Source organism: Gadus morhua, chromosome 21 (genome assembly GCF_902167405.1).
Source record: "Gadus morhua chromosome 21, gadMor3.0, whole genome shotgun sequence".
Lineage (NCBI taxonomy): Eukaryota > Metazoa > Chordata > Actinopteri > Gadiformes > Gadidae > Gadus > Gadus morhua.
The window spans coordinates 16,457,248-16,480,658 of NC_044068.1; the positions used below are offsets into that span (position 1 = coordinate 16,457,248).

The following is a 23,411-nucleotide window of genomic DNA, read 5'->3' on the forward strand; positions in this document are numbered from 1 at the left end:
CCCTGGCCCCCGCTGTGAGTCTGTCCTGCTACCAGCACCTCTAACCGTCCCTCTGCCTTCCCTGTGCGGCCCCCGTCGGAGCAGACATCGCCGTGGTGGAGATGACGGACGCCTTCCGCCAGCCCTCGCTCTTCTACCACCTGGGCGTGAGGGAGAGCTTCAGCATGGCCAACAACATCATCCTCTACTGCGACTCCAACTCGGACTCGTTGCAGTCCCTGCAGGTGAGCCTCCCGCCACAGGGGGCGCCCTGCTGAGACGCAGAGCCCCCGTTGACCAAGAAAACATTATCTCAGGACAGTGGAGAAATATGTGACGATGATAATTCAATTCAATTACAATATATGTTTTTACAGATCGATATTGGTCTGTGGTTTTCAGCTGCTAAATCTTCTAAGTTAAGTTTATATGTTTGAGCAATACTCTTTCTGGAGGTTATCAATACATTCTCCTTTTTGCTTTTACAATGTAGCTACTTCAGTTATGGCTGTAGGCCACTCTCGGTATCGCTGTGTGGGCTAGTGCTGTACTCATGCAGCCAGAGAGCTGGTAAAGGGTTGAGGAGGGCAGCGATTTGCAGTCTATATCCAGGGTTGGATTGATAAAGCTGTGATTTGTCAGATAAATGCATCGGGATTGGATCGGCAGAATGGTTTTAATGAAAGCTATTTCCAGTGAGGATGATTGATGTGTTTTTATCTATTTATGTACTAGATAATTTAGATGGAAAGGTTACACAATGGAAAGTGTTTTGATTATGAAAGGCAAAGAAAAAAAAGAGTGTCATTATGGGAAATTTCTCTATTTCCTTAAACAAAATGGTCTACATCTAAATGAGATATTTTCACCCTGGCCATGTGAAATAAGGTTCGATTCAGCCTTTCTTCCTTGTGTTCCGGCCCAGGCCTTGGGCTCTGCTGGTGAGACGTTAAGAGGCATGAGCATTCATTGAGCCAAGAGAAACCCTGTCGGTCTGACCACCAGTAGCAGGCAGACACTGGGACGGTCTGGGGGAACGGGCGGTGGCCACACATCGTCCCACAACGTCTGGGAAACATGGTTCAGACTTAGAAAGAAGAGACCCTGTGTGTAATGGTTACCACCCTCTACAAGTCCCAACTATGAACTAAAGACCAAACTTTCCAAAAAATTCCAAATCCCCCTTCCTCCCAACTGCCGTCTACCTGACCTCCGTCCTACTAGTGGCTTGATGCTGTCCTACAACGGGTGTTTGCAACCCACAGGAATTCAGTCTGGACGCTAGCACAAACATACATTCCTGACTCATCCGTAGGCTGTTTACCAGTGCCCGAATGCGGAATTCCCTGGAAAGAAACAAGACGCACTCAACGCATGTACTGAATGTTTGCCTGTGTACGGAATTCCTGTAATGCCCTTTCTGTTTGCAAAGGGAACTGAGTTAAATACTTTGTCTTCTCTTTTGTTTCTTCTAGGAAATCATTTGCCAGAAGAACACAGTAAGTAACCCTTGTCTTATCTTCTGCCCAGTGTGTAGGAGCACATCTAACCAAAGGCTACAAACTCAGACTGTTGACCTTATACATAGGGATGTGTCTTTTAATTCCTTCTTATATTTTCCGGCAGAGACCTGAAAATAGGCCTCAGCCTCTAAGCTCCAATCATCAATTCTGTGCATTGATTACATTGCGTATGATAGTCTCTTGGTTTTAATGACTACTGGCCATTGCTATAGACCCGAATAAACCATGAGACTCAAACCAAAGCGCGATCTAATCAATACAAAGTGGGGCTGGGAAACATTGGCTGCTATCAGCGTTAATATTCAGTGACTGAGTTGAAAGACCAAAGCAGATAGTTTGAAGGGCAGGCTGCACGCGCGCACACACACGCACGCGCACGCACGCGCACACACGCGCACGCACACCTCTGAGCAGCGACTTCAAGTTCAGAGTTGACGTTTGCAACATGGGACACTCAGGTCGAGCGGGAGTCAATATGGGTATGCAAAGCAAAACAAATAGCAGACGCACATCGCTGACGCAAGGACGAAACCCATATTCCAGTGGACCAGAACCAGCTTATTGTGGGCCTGGGGAAACAGAGGCAAGACAATAGGCAAGGACACACCATACACATGTTGTTTGCTTTGTTGTTCAAGGCAAGGCAGTTAGAAAGTGAATGCTGGCTGTGTTTAGTGTTGGCCTCCTGCAAACATCCCCAGTCTAGCAGCAACAGGCAGGAGATGCAAAGCAGTCTCAACCCGGGGAACCGGTTCAGCGGTTTCCCCGGGCTACGGTGGGCGGTGACTGTTTACGTCTGGCCTGGTAGTGCTAGGAAACGTGGCCGTCGCCCCAGGAGAGAGAAGGAGACGGAGTCGCCCACAATGCTTATTCTAGCACCCGCAGCGCGAGCTCGTGACGTGAACATGAACTTCCCCCCCCATCGCTTTCATTCTCTTCGGTGTCTCTCTCACTTTGTCACTTTAACTCTCGCTCTCGCTCTCACTCTCGTTCTCTCTCTCTCTTTCTCTCACTCTCGTTCTCTCTCTTTCTTTCTCTCTCTATCGTTCTTTCTCTTTCTCTCTCTCTCGTTCTCGTTCTTTCTCTCGTTCTCGTTCTTTCTCTTTCTCTCACTCTCGTTCTCTCTCTTTCTTTCTCTCACTCTCGTTCTCTCTCTCTATCGTTCTTTCTCTTTCTCTCTCTCTCGTTCTCGTTCTTTCTCTCGTTCTCGTTCTTTCTCTTTCTCTCACTCTCGTTCTCTCTCTTTCTTTCTCTCACTCTCGTTCTCTCTCTCTCTCGTTCTTTCTCTTTCTCTCTCTCTCGTTCTCGTTCTCGTTCTTTCTCTCGTTCTCGTTCTCGTTCTTTCTCTCTCGTTCTCGTTCTCTCTCTCTCTCTCTCTCTCTCTCTCTCGTTCTCTCGTTCTCTCGTTCTCTCCTCATCTCGTTCTCTGATCTCTCTCAGGCCCTGTTCTCTCTCTCTCCCCTTGTATTTCTCTTATTGTATTAGCCCATGTGCAGGGCCCTCTCATTGTGTGAGTGCACTTAGGTGTCCTTTGTTGCGGGTGCAGTGCCAGTGCATTCTAGGGAGCCGTGGCACGCAGCAATGTTTGCTCAGCCGTGTGACGGCAGGTGTAATGGGGCTGTGGTTGACTGGTAATTTGGGTCTACTTCCTCCGTGAGCTAATGACTTCTGGGGAGGGCATAAAAAATAAAAAGGGCTAATTATCAACAACAACAGTGTGTGTGTGTGTGTGTGTTCTCTCTGTCACAGTAAGTAACCCTTGTCTTATCTTCTGCCCAGATTTAACTCCTGAAGCAGTTATTCTACTGTAACATAGCCCACACACACACACACACACACACACACACACACACACACACACACACACACACACACACACACACACACACACACACACACACACACACACACACACACACACACACACACACACACATATATTTTCCTCACTTTCCGTCTGACTCACACACTCTGCCATGTGCATCTCTCCTCGTCACTCGGGGGCTAGATCAGGGAGGCTAAGGACGAGGAGTGTTCTTTGTTTCGATGCATTGAGTGCACCATCCACCTGCACCATGTCACATGCATTGTTCGCTGACAAACTCATCTTAAAGCAAAAGCACTCATCCCCTTCTGACAGCAGTGAGGTCCTCCAGGAGAGCACCTCACTGTCGAGAATACACATTCAGTCAGCTATACGTGTGTGAAACATGGCGTCGCATCGTGTCAGAGGACCCGCTCCCTGTGTAGATATAAAAGGTTAATTCTTAGATAAGGAAACACCTGTCCTGGGATTATACACTAATTACAAAATATTTATGAAAATTATATATAAATGCCATTCTGCTAAATGCCACTAAATTCTACATACTTCTTATTTTCTATTTTCTCCATGCTCCATCTCTAATCCTGAATGGCAGCATCTGTAATGTGACCCAGTTTCCCTTATGGGATCCACAAAGTATCTCTGCTTCAGAAGCTGATAACATTCGGCAGTAGTCAGCCCCCCCCCCCGTCCTGGGGAGACCTTTTCTCACATTTCTTTGGAATTTGATACACCGGAAGAAGCGATTGCATGACGCCCTCCACTTCCTCTTTCGGCTGCTTCCAGTCAGAGCCCAGGCAGCAGGCAGCTTCCTGGGTGCAGGTGCTGGGGGTGAAGCCTGCACAAAGACCCAAAGGCAGCAGGCACCTTCCGGGGGGGGGGGGGGGGGGGGGGGTTGAACGGTGCCAGCTGTGTGACTTCAGGTTCTCTGTCGGGGGTCGTGTGCAGAGCCTCCGCTCGCGGTATAGTCCACATCTCTGTCTTACTGTTTGGGAGGGGAGGGGTGTTGGTCTTTGATTAATGAGATTTCACCGATGATTGGTCCATTGTTTTGTGTCTCCGTACACGAACGCGACCCAATGCGTGTCTCGCGCCGTATTTTAATTCATGCAGCACTTTTTCATTTGTTCGGTTAATTTTCTTTAGCCTTTTGTATCACCAGGTTAGTCTCATTGAGTTAAACAACATATTCAAAATAGAGAGAGACCTTGCCACTACAAGCTGCATGAAATCACAAACTCTGACAACGTCGAGCAGGAAACTAAAGCAAGAAAACGGTTAAAAAACAGTCAGATTTAACATGAAATGACTGAAGTGAAAGAAGGCGAGGAGCGATGAGATCTACGGTGAACTGGCAGAGGACAATCCCATTCGCTTTGTTTGTTCTGTAACACACACACACACACACACACACACACACACACACACACACACACACACACACACTCTGCCTGCATGAGATTGAATGGAATGATGTGCTACTTCTGAGGAAGCCTCAACCCATCGTTATTTACAAAGTGCCTCTCTGGAAAAAGGCATTACGAGAAAAACAAGAACAAGACACCGCAAGAACAGGACATTCATTTGATATGACGGTAAACACTCATCGGAATGAGTTCATAAGAATAATGTTTGTTATTTCTGCTCAGCTAAACATTTGAGTCGAGTCAAGTGAGACATGTTGTTAAGGCTCGGGGCTACGACATAAAGAAGTTTGGTCTCCATGGGGTATGAATGCTGCTGGATGACTTCTTGCTTTGAAGTCGTCCAGTGACGCAGACGCCTGTCATGTAAAGTCTCCGTGGAGCCGTGTCCCAGCCTCCCCCTGCCACTCACTGCTTCATAGGCTCCGTCTGGCTCTAACCAGCTAGAACGGAGTGAGATGGGCCGACCAACGGGGTGCTCAGACCGGGGACACACGTTATGAAGACATGAAGACATTTCTACAGGAAGTGTGGAGAGCGGTTGAGGTCAAATAGATCCCACACAAATCGTTTACATCCCCCCGGCAGATGGAAACAGTCAAAACGTTTTGCTCTTTAAAGACCCTATATGATTCTCTGTATATTCCAGTTATATTTAGCATTAACATTTATGTTTTTTTTCTATATTGATGGTCATAAGATAAGTCATTGGAGTTCAGACCGTGTGTGTGTGTGTGTGTGTGTGTGTGTGTGTGTGTGTGTGTGTGTGTGTGTGTGTGTGTGTGTGTGTGTGTGTGTGTGTGTGTGTGTGTGTGTGTGTGTGCGCACACCCTATTCCCAGTGCAGAGGGCAGGCGACTGGCTGTCGAGAGGCCAATAATGCGCTTCATTGAGCTGTCCATGTGGTCTGGGTGAATGCATGCTTTGTGAGCGGGTTCTTCTTTTATACCTCGCAGGCGTTTGCAGGAACATGTTTATCTAGACTGGAGGCTTCAGAGGTCAGCCACTGACTCTGCCTGGGAAAGAACAACTTAAGCGTAGAGCGTCCAGTACTGCAGAAGGAGAGTCCCAGATTGTACATGCCAGCCTCGACGTTACACTAAGTTTTGAACACGATAGAAAAGCTTCTGCTGTTCGATCGTCCAATTAGTTTAGTTAGTTTGTTGTTGTTTTTCCTTTGTTGCGTTTTAGTTTCTTGTCCTCTTCTAACTCTTCTTTTTCTTTATTCAAACCAAGTTGTGTGTGAATGGTTTTCCTACAAAGCGATGGCATTTTAAAACTTGGACGGGAATGTGCTAAACAAATGAATAGAAGTATTATACTCATTTTCTTTAATATTGTTTTATGTAAAGCCACAGAGGGACAGAAAGAGAGCATTATAGGATGTCACACAGTAACTTCCATGTGCATACATGGTCCTCTGGTGTGATTTAGCCCCCCCCCCCCGTCGTCGTCGTGATCACCTCAGCGTTTGACTCTGCTGATAGGAAACGCTGCAGACATCCCTCCAGATCGACTTCCTCCTACGGAACAATGTCGTGTTTAACTGCAGCCCGCCCACTGCACACAACAAAGAGGAAAAGCAATGATTAACCCTGACCAGAAACCAATGGATCTGAGGTAGGGCCGTCCACCCTGCTCAAATGAAGCTCAGACAGCCACGCCCCTTTGTGATGAACATCTTTTAAGAGGCTGTACAATTAGCATTAAATGTGCAATTTGAGAGAGTTTAAGTGGAAAAGAGCAGAAGAGAGCAACATTTTCTAAATTAATTACCAAAACCAGTCTATTGCTCCGCCACCTCCCTCCATGTGGCTCTCTGATATTGAGTTGTGTTGCATTCACGCTCCTTGGATTAACAGGCAGAGTGGATTCCCAAAACATCAGGCAGAGATGCCCTGATAGGTCAGACATGACCTCAGAGCGGTCTCAGTCCAAACTGGCCCAAACAAAGGAAGGTGCAGTCACCTCAAACGGGTGGCTGTGCCAACTATCAAATTACAATCAAACAATACTGTGGTACAGAGGAGAAGCACAGTGCCTACGTCAACAGTGGATCTGGGAAAAAGGGCCTTGACATTTTCTGATCCTGCAGCCTATTGTGTTATGAATAGATGAGTGGAAATGTTAGTGTGACCATGATTCAAATAAGTAATTGTTGGCCCAACCAATATTTGCCAATATTTTCTATGACCCCAAAAGTGTAGACACTGAATTCCACCTTTTGTATGACTGAATGAAAGCAATACAACAGCAAAGTACAGAACAGTGGATATATTCATTAATAATTTCTCTCATCGTTTCGTAATACATTTTATGTGTTCATGAGATGAAAAATACAATAAACACAAACCATAAGTTTAATAATGGATTGATTTCAACCATAACCTACCCACATTCCCTCCTTTTTCTTTCTGCAAACAGAAAGAACAGCAAGATTGAGCCAAGATACTTTGTCACAAGATAAAACACTTCAGTTATTTGTGAATCATGGCTCATAACTTCGCCAGAACTCGTAAATTCCTGAGAATTTTCCTTTTGTCTGCCAGAATATCTCTTAAATCTTCCTAGCAACACTTTTAAAATATAACAACCCAGTTAAAAAAAGTGTGTGTTTTCCCACAGTAAACCGCACTCATTGTTGTGCTCCACACGCCACGTTGCCAAGAGCACGCTTCAAAAGTGCCGGCGCTCAACGCTCCGTTTCCCTTGCAGACGTGCTCGGCCAACTACACGTTCATCCCCTACATGGTGACGCCCCACAGCAAGGTGTACTGCTGCGAGAGCAGCCTGATGAAGGGCCTCACCGAGCTGATGCAGCCCAGCTTCGAGGTGCTCCTCGGACCCATCTGCATGCCCCTGCTGGACCGCTTCGTCCAGCTGCTCAAAGTGCCCAAGGCCAACTCCCAGTGAGTACACACACGCACGCACGCACGCACGCACGCACGCACGCACGCACGCACGCACGCGCGCGCGCGCACATGTACACACACAACACACAGTGTAGACATACATACACAAACGTATACCTTGGGCAATCTGCCATCATTATTTAGCTCATGCCCACATTTGGTCAATTACAGACAAGTGTGTTTTTCACACACACAAACACGTACATTGAATGAATGATGTGCTACTTCTTAGGAAGCCTCAATCGATCAATCAAACATTATTTCTCTAGCGCTTCTCTGGAAAAGTGGCATCACAACGAGCAAAACAAGGCAAACAAGGACAAGCCACCTCAGGAACAGGACATTAATTCGAAAGTCCTCATTGGAATGAATTCATCAGAAAAAACGTTTGTCATTTGAACTCTTTAGAGCATTTCAATGACAAGCGTTGAACACAAGTCAAGTGCAACATGTAGTTGGGGCTCGGGGTACGACATAAGGAAGCATGGTCTTCATGGGGTATAAATGCTGCTGTCAGTGGGCCAATTTGCTCTGGCAGTGCTGAATAGTCCTGCACCACACGCTATTGTTTCCTCTGTTCCCGTGGACACCGCCTGCCAAAGGCACGGCCGCGTTCACGTGGACGTGCACTACAGCACACCTACGTCACTGTTCCAGGCACTGTCTGTGCACTCGTGTCACCCTTGATCCCCATGCAAAGGAAGAGGTGTTTGCCTCCGTGTGCCGACTCACAATGGATCCTGCATTGTTGGTCAATGATGGCAATGATGTAAAGACATCCAATTGTGCTGCGCTTGATTTAAAAAAAAAAAAAAAAGAAGAAGAAAAATAACAGGTCTTGCGCGTGCTTGTACACTTCATGCCACCATAACCGTACACGACGTCCGTTGTTCAAGTACCTAATGCGTACTTAGTGACTGGCACTTAAGCTTTGATAAGCTTTGTTGTTATTACCTGTGGTTTTATGAGCTCTTGGTGATCTTAAACAGCCACGCTCTCAGATGATTGCCTTTGAGGGTGTATCATTAACCAGACAAGGATGTAGCTCTCCGCTGCACGAAACCCTTCGATGTTCCTCATGGGAGGCATGGAGGCTGGACATGCATCTTATCTTAATAAAGCATCAAGCTGACATATTAACATCGGGATGGGTCACCGTTTTGCTGATTTGCAGCTCTGTTGCTGGTTAACAATGAATGATTCAACAAATTGCCCTACACAGAGACACACAATAGATAGGCAAGGCAACTTTATTTATGTAGCACTTTTCATACACAAGGCAGACTCAAAGTGCTTCCTGCCATGGATACAGACACACACACACACACACAGACGCACGCACAGACACACACACACACACAAAAAGACACGCACACACACACACACTCAAACACGTGCATTCATCTTTAATGCCCAACAGTAAATAGATAGAAATAAAGAACTTAGATATCTCTAATTGCTACAGACTAACATCCAATAACTTAAATGTGTGTTCAAGTGACCAAACGGTGCACAAAAAAAAACAAAAAAACGAATTTCACCCAATAAAAAAGTAGGGAACGGGTTTCAGAACCCAGTCGGTCATTGCGTCACCACCAAGTCGGAACAGGTGGGCATCACCTTAACCAATGGTGTCGCCTGCTGAGGCTTTACACGCTTTGAGACCGAGCAATATATATATATATATATATATATATATATATATATATATATATATATATATATATACCCACTAACCCCTATCCTACCCCACTGCATGATCAAAGCAGTGACTTTGATACGCCTTTACTTTGAAATATGTTACCTTATTCAGTCCAGATCCCCTGAATGCAACCTCCTCCAACCGACATCTCACCGCCTGAGCCCTGCCATTGATTTGTTCTTCGGTTTGGTTCAGATGACCGTAATAAAGAACGAAACCTCTCAGTGTCTGTCTCTTTTAGAGCTATCTGAGACTTCTTGTTCATTTCTCATCCCGAAATAACCAGGCTATCACTGTCACCGGATTTACACTCAGCCGTCACCGTGGGTGTGAGGGAAGGTGTAGCATCTGATCCTTCCAGTGTATGTGCAACAGGGCGCCTTTTGAAAAACTGACCTGGGGCCTGATTTGCTGTGTTGTCGTGTTGAGACTTGGTACGCTTGCACACTGTGTCAAGTTGTATTTTTAAAACTTGGAAGAATGCACATGAGTGACACACAGAGAGACATACAAAGACATACACACAGATACAGATACATCCAGTGCCATGGCTGTATCAAATCAAGTCTCTTTTTATTTTCCCAAGAACACATCCAAATATGAATATCAATTTTTCACTGTATTGATATAGCCGCTTTTTCAAGGCACTCAAAGCGCTTAACATAGCAAGCTTCAGGAAGGACATCCCACACGCCTCGTCCACTTCCAGTGTTTCAACACTGTCCTTTAGCAAGCGCATTCAGGTCTGCAGTGGTAGACTATCGGGGCCACCTCTAAACCACCTCGCACTAACAAGCACCGGCTTTGAACCACATCCTGTCGAGGTCATACCCTCTCAGCTTCTCCCTCTCTGCCCATCGTTGTGGTGTCCTCCTAATACGTTCATGTCTGTTGTCCCCCCCCCCCCCTCCCCTCTCACAGCCAGTACTTCCGGGAGACCATCCTGAACGAGATCCGCAAGGCGCGGGAGCTGTACACGGGCATGGAGCTGGCGGCCGAGCTGGAGCGCATCCAGCAGCGTCTGGACAACGTCGAGTGCCTGTCCTCGGACATCGTGATCAACCTGCTGCTGTCCTACCGGGACATCCAGGTACTGCGTCTGCACAATTCACATGCACATGATTCTTCAGTGGAAAATTGATTATGTGTGTCCCATCCCATCCAAAAGAACCTTGATTGAAAACAAAATGAGGGAGCAAGAAAGGTCATGATTTTGTTACACGTGCATTTACAACAGCCTTTATATTCAGCCTACATAACGCCCTCTGTTGAATGTGTTAACAGGGCATCGGGCGCCGCCCCCCCTATACCTTCAGCAGAGCTCCTATATCTCATTTTTGTCCTGCTGTTTCCCACTGTGCCAGTTATTCTCTGTAGACCAGAGGCCAACATTCTTTGTCCCCGCATTGCTTTAAGTTCCCCGATGCATGCAGAGTGTGCGTTTGTGTGTGTGTGTGTGTGTGTGCGTGTGTCTCCTCTTTAGTGTAGTGGGGGATTCCTCTTTGCGTGGCGCTGGCTCTCTCACCGTCGCCGGTGCCCGGGCCCATTTGAATTATTGATGAGAACAACAAGCATGGGGGCGACACTGAATTATTCATTTCAGCTCTGGTCGGACGCTAGTCAAACATTGGCACCTAATGTGAAAAAGAGAAACCCATTATGGATATTATGGACATTATGGGCATTTTATTCAGACGTTCACAGTGCAGATTTCCACAGATGGATGACAACTTTGAGTTGGTTTGAGCTTTGGACATTGTCTGTGATTGACACACCAACATTTCATGCACACAACCACACGTCACACACACACCTACACGTCACGCACACACATAGTACGCAAATACACATGCAAGCTCACTGCACACACCCATTGTCCTGCCCAGAGGGTGGTGTTCCACTTTGATCACACCCGCTCCTCCCCCAGGATTACGAGTCGATCGTGAAGCTGGTGGAGACGCTGGAGAAGCTGCCGACCTTTGACCCCGTGGCCCATCCTCACGTCAAGTTCCACTACGCTTTCGCACTGAACCGGTGAGTTGTGCAGCCCGAGAGACAGGAGTCAAGTGCCTGGGGTACAGACAGTTACCAACTGTACTGTGTCTGACTGCATGTGTGCGTGTTGAATAAAAATGTCCTTGACAGTTTTTCAATCCAATGGCCAGGGTTTTATTACATATAAAACATATATTTTAACAGCTTTCTGCTGATCCTGAGCAGCAAATAACCGGAAAAAACAATAGTGTAAAATGCAAAAACGAGAGAAAGGGAGGGAGAGAGAGAAGGAAGAGGATTTTGTGTTTACCTGGATGACCACATCCTTACATGTGGATTCCCTAACAGACGAGACATTTCCTCTCACTAAAGCACGCACAAGCAGGCTGATGGCATGTGTAGGCAGCCACAAGTAGGCCGATGGAGGAGATAGTGAGCCTCCTGTCTCACTAGTTTCCTGTGGCTCTGGCAGCGCCGTGAGCTCCCATCACAAGACACTGTGCTTGTGCGCCCCTGCACATTATTTCATAAAGGCTTAATGAGTTGTCGATATTATTGCAATAATTTCTCACTGCAGGGTATTTTTTGAGCAACACAACATCTAATTTGAGTTTCAGTTGTGGTTGTGTGTTGATTTATTTTCTGACATGTCTTTATTGACATGTTTTCATACATGATTTGATTGGTTCTCTGTTAAGTCGGATGGTTTTTAATGACGGGGGGAATCATTTTAAACACACACACACACACACACACACACACACACACACACACACACACACACACACACACACACACACACACAGGAAGCTGCGTTGTGTGCTGTTCTTCAAGCCCAAGTAGAGTGCACTGAGTCATAGCTGAATAAAACACACACACGCATAGCCCCCTGCTAGTGTGCTTTTAGAGAAAAGTAGCAATTGAAATGGTGGTGCGAATCGAGTGAGAGATGAGGGAGAGAGAGGGAGAGGGAGCATCTGAGGAGAGAGAGAGAGAGAGATGCAACTAGGCTTGCAGATACTCTTTTCTTTTCAAGAGGGACGGTGTGTGTCACTGTTGTACAGAACATTGTGTCTTTTCCCCTGCCCCCCCCCCCCCCCCCACACACACACACACACACACAAACACACACACCATCTGGGCCATTGCCTTGGTGATTGTTGAAGCCTCTCATATGTCTCAATCTTGCCCTTAAGATCTGGGGAGACAGAAAAACATCGGCATATATTTGTGTTCTATGCAAAGGGATAAGGCTGTTGGCCTCTGAACACTACTTATCTTATTAGTTGGTTTAATCTGATGATTTCCTGCACTCTCTTAAAGTTGCTGCCCAGGAGCTCTTTAAGGTGGACGTTAATGGGAGCTAAGCCGTCTGTTTTTGTGATTAATTGAACAAGTTGCTTACGTCCGTACTAAATGTACTCGTTCTAAATTCGCCGGATCAATCCGATTCAAAGCTTTTGATCGGATTTGTCTTTTCCTTGCTTTTACACTCCGAAGGAGACCCCTGACTCCCAATGCGGCCCATTTGAAATTGATCAGTGTGTAATCCCACGCTTCACTGTGTAATCCAGCTGTAAGACGCGTAGACGCTGCCTAAGGACACAGAGGGAGACGGCGAGGAAGGGGGAGAGAGGGAGAGAAACCGAGAGGGATAGAAGGGATTGGAAGGACGGAGAGACAGGGGGAGAGACGAGAGGAGAGACGAAGAGAGGGGCGGGGAGAGAGTCAGAGTGGAGGAGAGAGAAAGAGACAGAGACCCAGAGAGGAGGAGAGTTGGAGAGACGGAGAGAAGAAGAGACGGAGGAGGAGGAGAGACGCAGACGGACGGAGAGAAACTTGAGAGAGAGACAGGGAGGAGGAGAGATGGGTTTAGACAACCTAACACCTTAGCTAGTGTCTTTGGTGCAAAAACAATAACTTTTTATCCCGTGTGCTTCTATGAGACGCCCTTGTGCATTTTAAATGTCAAAATATCCCCCCCACACAAAGACCCGTCTGACTATAATTAAAATAAATACCAAAAAATGTGCCACCTCCACACAGAGGCGTACAACAAGTGCACCACAATAAGATCCTTACAGAAGGCTCACTTAGAGATGCGTCAAGGACCATGTGCCTTCCTCCTCCATCACTGCATTTGGTATAACCAGTCCCGAAGGCCCTCATGGCAAACGGCCACGTGCTAGTTCTGACACATGCACGCACACATGGGGGATTGAGAGGCTGTTATCACACTTAGACAACGTCTCTGCTTTTTACACTTAATGACAACACTGGGGGAGACTGACTACAACTCACAGGTCAGGAAGCAGACGTCCCCGCCATATGTCCCTTAATTGTCTTTTGGCCGACGGATTGGAGGCTGATGGGAAATGTGGTCCATTTTGTTTGTTGACTCATGGCGACCAATGTGTTGAACCACATGTTGACCCATTTGTGTGTACATATATATGTTTGTGTGTGTGTCTTTGAATATGTGTGTGCGTGTTTGTATATTTCTCTGTGTTTGTGCATATCTCTTTGCATAATATATGTATTTGTGTATGTTTGTGTTTTATATATGTGTGTGTGTGTGTGTGTGTGTGTGTGTGTGTGTGTGTGTGTGTGTGTGTGTGTGTGTGTGTGTGTGTGTGTGTGTGTGTGTGTGTGTGTGTGTGTGTGTGTGTGTGTGTGTGCGCGCGTGCGATGCCTGCAGCCGTAACCTGCCCGGCGACCGGCAGAAGGCCTTGGACATCATGCGGCCCCTGGTGGAGGGCGAGGAGCAGGTGGCGTCGGACATCTACTGCCTGGTGGGACGCATCTACAAGGACACCTTCCTGGAGTCGCACTTCAGCGACACGGAGAGCCGCGACTGCGGCATACGCTGGTGAGGAGAGAGGGAGAGAGAGAGAGGGAGAGAGAGAGAGAGGGAGAGAGAGAGAGAGAGAGAGAGAGAGAGAGAGAGAGAGAGAGAGAGAGAGAGAGACAGAGAGAGATATTAAGTGCCACTGCTGTATCAAATCAAGAACACAGCCAAATAGGAATATTCATTATTCCCTGCATTTATATAGCCGCTCTTTCAAGGCACTCAAAGCGCTTAACATCCCACACACCACTGCTATCGCAGTGGAGAGGTAAGGAGCCAGAGACCGGGGGATTATGTAGGGTACCCAGGCTGGGAATCTGGCCAGGACACCGGGGTTACCCCCCCCCCCCCCCCCCCCCCCCTACTCTGACCATGACATCTTGATTCATTGGCGGTGCATTGTTGCGTGCGTCCTGTTTGTTCCTGAACACATGCTTGTGTGTGGAAGGTACCCAGCATGCACCAGGATTTGTTTATGGATTTGTTTACCCATTTTTCTCATTATCGTTTAGTTAGAACACGTGTATGTGAATGTGTTGATGCCTTTCATTTAATTGGATGCATCCATAGAATGGTAGAGTGCTAGATAGATATATTGATATCTGTAACGTTTTTTGAAAGTAACTGAATGTTCTTGACCTTGCACATCTGTGTATGAGATGACCTACATATTGTGGATGGATGGATGGCTGGATGGATGGCTGAATGGATGACGGGTGATTAGATAATTCCCTCCTCTTCATGGTTGATGAGCTCGGCTGTGCTCCGGGAGGGCGGGAGGTCTGTGGGTGCTGATGGAGGAGCTGATGGAGGCTGAGTCATAGCCACAACACACACTTTGTGTTGAGAGCCCCAAAGCCTCCTCACTGCTTCCTCCTCCAAAGAGCTTTCCGGCTCCTCTCTAAAGACGTCTGTCCGTCTGTGAACACGCACGCTGCTTCTCCCTTCCAGCCGAGACCACGTCACCGCCATCGTTCAGTCTGAAGGTTTCTGAATGAAGTCCTGATATCAGAACGTGGCTATCTGCCCATTCACCATTTAACTAATGACTCATGAAGCTCCTTGTAACGGCGGGAATGCTAATCGATGCGGCGCAGGTCGGAGTTCAACGCCTCGCTCATTGAGAAGAGAGCACTTAATAACAGGGCATTCACGTCTCTCTGCCTTTTTGCTCCTTCTACAAGGAAATGTGCTTGTTTCACCAAAGCACCGTCAAGGCACAAAAAACAAACCTCATCTTTGCCAGCTACTTTATTAAGTATATATGAACATCCTCCCGACATTTTGCCCAACTTGGGTCTCGTTAGTTTGTCCCCTCTGACCTTAACGTCACATTACGGAGTAAGACCATACGCCATATCTGGTGTTCACCGCTGTCATCTCCTCTCCCTCCAGGTTCAAACGGGGCTTTGAGTCGGAGCCCACCCTCCACTCGGGCATCAACTACGCCGTGCTACTGCTGGCCGCCGGCCACCAGTTCGACACCTCCTTCGAGCTCCGCAAAGTCGGTGAGTCCCCACTACGTCTGCGCCCTCGTCACGGTGACGCCAGGAGGATATGACAACACCAGCACCCTCTCCCTCCATCTCTCTCTTTCTATCTCTCTCTGTCTCTCTGTCTCTCTCACTCTCCCTTTCTCTCCCTTTCTCTTTCTTTGTCGCTCTCGCTCTCGCTCTCGCTCTCTCTCTCACTCTCCCTTTCTCTCTCTTTGTCTCTCTGTCTCTCTCTCTCTCACTCTCCCTTTCTCTCTCTCTCTCGCTCTCTCTCTCTCTCTCTCTCTCTCTCTCTCTCTCTCTCTCTCTCTCTCTCTCTCTCTCTCTCTCTCTCTCTCTCTCTCTCTCTCTCTCTCTCTCTCTCTCTCTCTCTCTCTCTCTCTCTCTCTCTCTCTCTCTCTCTCTGTCTCTCGGTATCAACTCAAGCTCCATTGAAGGTTGCCATTTTTGTTCTTTTGTCGATCTGACCTTGTTGGACTGTATACAAACACACACCTTACCTGGCTTTTAGTTTTTCATGGGAAAAACAAGAAGACAGCCAACGTTGATTGTCAGGTACATGATTGTCCACCCTTCAGTTGTATATAGAACAGATGTAACCTTCATCGGTTACAGATTGTAAAGAGTTAACAGCAGTTGCAGATTGGAAAGGTTTTATATCAGTTACAGATTGGAAAGGAATAACAGCAGTTACAAATTGTAAAGGATTAACAGCAGTTATACATCGTAAAGGTTTAACAGCAGTTAAAGAATGTAAAGGTGTAACATCCAGCAGTTACATTTTATGACGGTTAAACACGCAGCAGTTCCAGATCTATGCGCATTGGCTCTCCCTCCTGATCGATGCCTCCTGACACTGACAGGAGAAGGAATGTAGTCTGTTTTTAGACAAACAGGGCCTTCCCCTAACTCATGTCCTGTCGGCCAGACAGCCATCTGAGTGGGGGAGAACCCAAAGGAATCTGCTTGTTTTCGCCGTGCAGGCCTGCGTTCGTAGCTCCCAGACACCTGGTGTAAATCGCCTTTCCCCAACGCTGCACCCCGGCATTTTCCCACAGTCCTGTTTCGTGAAAAACAATTCCCAGAGACAATCACTCCTGGGATATGTGGTGTCAGGCAACATCTGTCAGGGGAACAAAATGAAAGGACGTTGTGTTAGACAGTTGGATGTTATCAACCCTTTGTTGATAACATAGTGTTGTTAGGACATTATTTATTACGTCAACCAAATATATTTGCCTATTTCATTGTACTGTGCGGCGCATATAATATTGTAATTTAAGATGTCTCATATAAGATGAGATGTTCCTTGATCTAGCATATCGTCATAACACATATTCTTTCCAGTATTCTATCATTTTGAGAGATAAATGCTGTGCATTTTCATGAGATATGTGGGGAAAGCAAATTGACCTCCCGCGTTGGTCCATATGGTCTAGCGCCGCTGGGTTGGGCTCGTGATGAAAGAACCGACAGCCCACTGTAGCAAGCCAGGCTACACACAGTAGTGCTGACTGCAGGTGTGTGTGTGTGTGTGTGTGTGTGTGTGTGTTCAGGGGTGAAGCTGAGCAGCCTGCTGGGGAGGAAGGGCAGCCTGGACAAGCTCCAGAGCTACTGGGACGTGGGCTTCTTCCTGGGCGCCAGCGTCCTGGCCTCCGACAACACCAGGGTGATCCACGCCTCGGAGAAGCTCTTCAAATTAAAAGCCCCCATCTGGTGAGGCGGGTTCTGTCGGTTGTTGTCCTGGGCACGACCCCCCGGACGGGCTGCACACCGGCAACCAGACCCTTCGATGGCCTTTGGGTTGTTTTAACAGGCTTTAGCTTTCCTTTTGATAGTGCATTGGGTGTGTGTGTGTGTGTGTGTGTGTGTGTGTGTGTGGATAAATAGATAGGTCTGCCTGTCTAGATACATATATATATACTGTATACAACCCTAAATATCATGATTGTCATAGTAAACAAGGCTAAAGCAAAGGTAACCCTGCAGCACGCCTACAGTAGAGATAATCAATTAGAGCAGGACCTCACACTCCATGGGACCGCTGTGATAAAGTCACGCTTACCAGCGCTCACTGTTCACTATTGTAGTCTACTCAATTCACTCCCAATGCACTTAACATCAAAAACCAGAATACCAATCCCAACCAAAGTATGTCATCGTGCCCTGAACCACGCAGCACTGTCCTCCACCGTGCGCTGTGAGGGGATATGGTTCATGCTTTTAGCGTCAGTCCCGTGGGCGGCTCTCTGTCACCCCGCTGAGGGCTCCATCAAACAGTGTGCTGCCCGCCCACAGCACGGACCCCCCTGTCTACCAGGGCCTGAACACACTGACCTCCCCCCCCCCCCCCCCGGCCCCCCCAGGTACCTGCGGTCGCTGGTCGAGACCATCCTCATCTACCAGCACTTCAAGAAGCCCACGGTGGAGCAGCCGGTGCCCAAGCAGGAGCTGGTGGACTTCTGGATGGACTTCCTGGTGGAGGCCACCAATAAGGAAGTCTCCTCCGTGAGATTTCCGGTAAGTGATATGACCAGTGTTGTGTGTTGGGTGTGTGTACAACTAAAATAAACAGACATCCTTTTATTTTTATTAAATCCCTTTTAGCAATGGGTTAGGTGTGTGTGGGTGTGTGTGTGTGTGTGTGTGTGTGTGTGTGTAAAATCAAAAATAAACACTTCCTTTTATTTTAATTGGATCCCTTTTAGCTGATGTGTGTTTGTGTGTCCAATTTAAAGTATATGCTGCACCTAAAAGTAGGGCTGTTCGATTATGAAAAAAATCATAATCACGATTATTTTGGTCAATATTGAAATCACTATAATTCAAATGATTATTTTTGAGTTTGAAAACATGTATTTATTCAGCATGTCTCTCCGAAACTTATTTTGTAATTGAGAACTTTGAAATTACGCCTTAAAAAAATGCAAAAGAGAAAATGTTCCAATCTAAAATGATATACCGATATGTATCGAGCTGTTCTGCCCTTTCTATTAACATAAAAAATTAATCAATAATGATTGTTAATTTTGTGATCAAAATTCAAAATCGCAATCAAAATATGATTAATCGCCCAGCCCTACATAAAATAGATCAATGCAGTTGCTGAATGGCAATAAACTAGAAAATAAAATGTTGGCTTAAAGTGGTCTAAAGTGTGTATCTGTGTGCACCTTTTAACCCGTCAATGCCAGTGAAGTCAGTGTCCTTAATGGTGGGCTGATCACCGCTGTCTCAGAGGCTCAGATGGCCCTCATTGGTTCTTAGTTTAAAGGAGTGATCTCCTCCCTCCAGGTGTTGATCCTGGAGCCCACCAAGGTGTACCAGCCCTCCTACCTCTCCATCAACAACGACGTGGACGACAACACCGTGTCCATCTGGCACGTCGCCCCCGAGGACAAGGTGGGCTTGGCTGGGAGACACACACACACGCATACACACATGTATACATGGACTGACTGACAGACAGACAGACAGACAGACAGACAGGGGGAGACAGACTGACAGACAGGGGGAGACAGACTGACAGACTGACAGACAGACAGGGGGAGACAGACTGACAGACTGACAGAGGGGGAGACAGACTGACAGACAGACAGGGGGAGACAGACAGACAGACAGACAGGGGGTGACAGACTGACAGACAGAGAGGGAGACAGGCAGGCAGACGGAGAGGGAGACAGGCTGACTGACAGAGGGGGAGACAGACTGACTGACAGAGAGGGAGACAGACTGACAGAGAGGGAGACAGACTGACAGACAGAGAGGGAGACAGGCAGGCAGACAGAGAGGGAGACAGGCTGACTGACAGAGGGGGAGACAGACTGACTGACAGAGAGGGAGACAGACTGACAGAGAGGGAGACAGACTGACAGAGAGGGAGACAGACTGACAGACAGAGGGGGAGACAGACTGACAGACAGAGGGGGAGACAGGCTGACTGAGAGGGAGACAGACTGACAGAGAGGGAGACAGGCTGACAGACAGAGAGGGAGACAGGCTGACAGACAGAGAGGGAGACAGGCAGACAGAGGGGGTTCAAGAGACAGTGGGGGAGAAAGGCAGGAAGACGGGGGTGGAGAGAGACAGACAGAGGGGGAGACAGGCAGACAGAGAGTGAGGCAGCATCGCAGCAGGCTTCCATCTCTCACATCCTGGGACAACGTCCAGCCCGTTCAGAGAACACTCCCACAATGCATCATCCTGTCAAGACCTTCCCTCTTTCTTATTAAACTCTCCAAAAAATCAACAAAAAGACAGCTTGACAAAGTGTACCATGATGGCGTTATTAAGGAGCCGTGGCGGTAGATAATAATGTCATCATTGCGGGGTGTGTGTGCTCTAACTCTGATCGATGTCTGTCTCTCTCGCTGTGTTGCCGGTCCGCTCTGATTGGCAGAACAAGGGCTTCCACGAGTGGAACTTTGGGGCCACCTCCGTGCGAGGAGTCAGGTCAGTGACCTTTAACCCCTCCAAACCCCCCGCAACCCACACAGATATGCATTGTTGATAATCAAACTATTGTGCACTCGATAAATGACCAAAACGATGGATCTACTATCAGAATTGGATTAAATTGTGTTTTCTGTACAGATGGCATAGGAAGGAAGGACAGGAAGCTCTAAAGTGCGGTTACAGTAGAGATGATCAATCAGAGGAGATGTAGACCAGATCTAGTTTCCGAACTCCCATCAGTTAAACGATGCTCACCCCACACAGGATCTGACACCCCGTCGGACCACAGTAATAAAGACATACTTACAAGCACTCGCTATTCACTGCACTACTCAGTTCACGCTCAATGCACTTAACATTATAAACCAAAACAAATTGGTTGATTTATCAACGCACACCTAATGGGTACGCTTATTAAACATGCATTATGTAGAAGTAGAGTACACGTAACTACGCATTATCATCGGGTTGTGTCACAGTGAGTTGAACATTTGATTATTGCCAAAGTGATTGTCCCGCGTGTAGGAGTGGGGGGCCTTTGACGCGGCTCATTGGGTCCGCTGCTGAACACACTCCTCTCTCCCCCCCCCCCCCCCAGTATCTCCAAGTTTGACGAGCGCAGCGCCTTCCTCTACGTCGTCCACAACACAGAGGACTTCCAGATCTACTTCTGCACCGAGATGCACTGCAAAAGGTGTGTGTGTGTGTGTGTGTGTGTGTGTGTGTGTGTGTGTGTGTGTGTGTGTGTGTGTGTGTGTGTGTGTGTGTGTGTGTGTGTGTGTGTGTGTGTGTGTGTGTGTGTGTGTCTCCCCCCACTCTAGGGCTGTCGATCTGTTTTTTTTTAAGTGCGTTAGCCAAAGATAAGTGGATGTCAAATTAATCAACTGAATTACCTTCTTTGGCTGTGGTTGGGTTTTTTAGGTGTGTGTGTGTGTGTGTGTGTAGCTACAATTTCTGCAACCCTCTCTAGGTATGGGCATTAGCTTAAGCTCTAAAACTGACAAACCTCATGATGTCTGATTGACTTGGATGAAATTGCTATTAGTAAATGAAAAAGATTGAATGGAGTCATCATCAAACATCATTATGTTGAACTAAATGCGTTGTCTCAATGCGATTCGTTATTTGAAATGTAGACGTCCGGATGCCTCTCTCGTAAGCCTGCACCAGAATCGTTCACATCCAATCCACACATTCCAGCCATTGCGGTGACCTGTGTTTTAAACAGGTTGTTTATTCTGAGCTCTCCTCAGACTTGTGCTCAGACGTCAGAGGGAGTGAGGAGCAGTGTGTCTGACCCGAACGCTTGTGTCCCGCAGGTTCTGTGACCTGGTCAACAGCCTCACGGAGGAGGCCTGGAGGGGCCCCGAGGAGGGGGACTGCGACGCCGAGGCCTTGGAGGTGAGGGGAGGAGGAACACACAGGCAGGGCTGGACCATTTGGGGAAATAATCGAATTGCGATTATTTTGACAAATATTGTGATTGCGATTTAATATGCGATTTTTATAATATATTAAGTTCCTTATGTTGTGTTTTATTCACTAAAAAAATAAGTAAATCATTCTTTAATATGACGAACACAACATTGGAAGCAGTCAACATAAAAACTGCTCCTTCCTTTAGGCCAGGCCGATGTGTTGAGATTAATTTATATTATAAACTTCTTTATTTAACTGTAAAATAACAATAAATGAATCGTACTGATTTCCAGTCAGTAAAGGTAACAAACCACTTCTTTTTTTTTATTGCAGCCTTTGCGATTTGCATACCGCGTTCTATTACATCGCGATTTAGATTTTGAAATCGATCCATCGTTCAGCACTCATCACCCAGAATCGTCCACTCAACACCTAGCAACAAAAACCCACCACTCAACCCCCATCGACCAGCATCCATCATCCAACACCCACCAGCGATCACCCAGAACTCACCACTCATCACCCAACACCAATCACCCATCAACAAGAACCCGTCGGTCAGCACTCACCACTCATCACCCAACACCCGACATCAAGAACTCACCACTCATGACCCACCACTCAACACCCATCATCAGACACCCAGCCCCAACCACCCAGCACCGATCACCCAGAACTAACCATTCATCACCCGCCACTCAACACCTGTCCCCCAGCCCCCACCCTGATCGAACACCCTAGCACGCGTCCCCCAGCCGGGTCTGAAGCATTGCAGCGTCAGACCCGGGAATGTGCCCCATGTCTGGCTCAGGGAGGGTCATTTGTCCTAGCAGTATCCCGGTCTGCTGTGTATCAATGTCCATTCCTTCACTACTCCGACAATGAGGAGTTTTGTCTGAGGCCTTGTGATGCCATCACTCATTGTTCCAGATCACCAATCAATGCTTCCAATAGTAGTTCAGAAGAAAAGCTTGATTGTTATGTTAATTGTTATGCTAACAAAATGTTCCCCAACTCCCTGACCCTAGAATGCCGAGAGAGAGAGAGAGAGAGAGAGAGAGAGAGAGAGAGAGAGAGAGAGAGAGAGAGAGAGAGAGAGAGAGAGAGAGAGGGAGAGGGAGAGGGAGAGGGAGGGAGGGAGAGAGAGAGGGGGGGAGAGAGAGAGAGCGCTTGCCAATACCTCAAGGATCCAAATACTTTAACTGGTTTCTCCACTTCTCTGTTTTTAAAAGGTTGTGTGTGTACGTGTGTGTGTGTGATCTGTGGAGCACTCATTGTCCCCAGTCACAGTCCCAATTGTTTTGGTATTGGATTGCTTTCTTCGACCAACCCAAGTTCTCACATTGCAAATCTGCGAACCTTACAAACTGCACCCAAAACAGTCGTATGCGATTTCCTTAGTTTCTACGCGCACGCACGCACGCACGCACGCCCGCCCGCCCGCCCGCCCGCCCGCACGCACGCGCACACACATACACAGCCTAATAGTGCCTAGCGCAGTAGGAAGCCTCAAAAACAGATAGGCAATCAGGTATTCCTATTCAAATAAACCAATTATATTTAGTTAACTGCGTTTCTGGAGTCAAATTTTATTTAATAATTTGATTATAATATTAAAATAGCAGTAATAGTGGCAGATTTAAAGTAAAGATTGTTCATGCTGATAACTAATTTTCATAAGTGCAGTTTGATAACAACATCTAATCGTGTTCTGGCCAATCCTTCTATTAAGCCCGTGTAGTCAGCCGAGAGTAAAGCTTTACTTTGCACAGTGGTTTGTATTTCTGCTGCATGTGTTTGACATGGATTTAGAACGGGGATTAAACTGCAAATCCAG

At 47.2% G+C, this 23,411-nt stretch overlaps 1 protein-coding gene across 1 annotated transcript in view; it reads left to right on the forward strand.

The window, feature by feature from the left end:
* The window catches only part of map3k5 (mitogen-activated protein kinase kinase kinase 5), a 54,837-nt gene that overhangs the window by 12,117 nt on the left and 19,309 nt on the right, over positions 1–23,411 (forward strand). Inside the window, exons 2-14 of the mRNA XM_030344923.1 lie at positions 85–224; positions 1,455–1,478; positions 7,466–7,659; positions 10,286–10,454; positions 11,292–11,398; positions 14,058–14,228; positions 15,603–15,715; positions 17,257–17,416; positions 18,067–18,220; positions 18,995–19,102; positions 20,100–20,152; positions 20,754–20,849; positions 21,475–21,556. Of these exons, the coding sequence (XP_030200783.1) occupies positions 85–224; positions 1,455–1,478; positions 7,466–7,659; positions 10,286–10,454; positions 11,292–11,398; positions 14,058–14,228; positions 15,603–15,715; positions 17,257–17,416; positions 18,067–18,220; positions 18,995–19,102; positions 20,100–20,152; positions 20,754–20,849; positions 21,475–21,556 (1,571 nt within the window). The remainder of the gene's footprint in view (positions 1–84; positions 225–1,454; positions 1,479–7,465; positions 7,660–10,285; positions 10,455–11,291; positions 11,399–14,057; positions 14,229–15,602; positions 15,716–17,256; positions 17,417–18,066; positions 18,221–18,994; positions 19,103–20,099; positions 20,153–20,753; positions 20,850–21,474; positions 21,557–23,411) is intronic.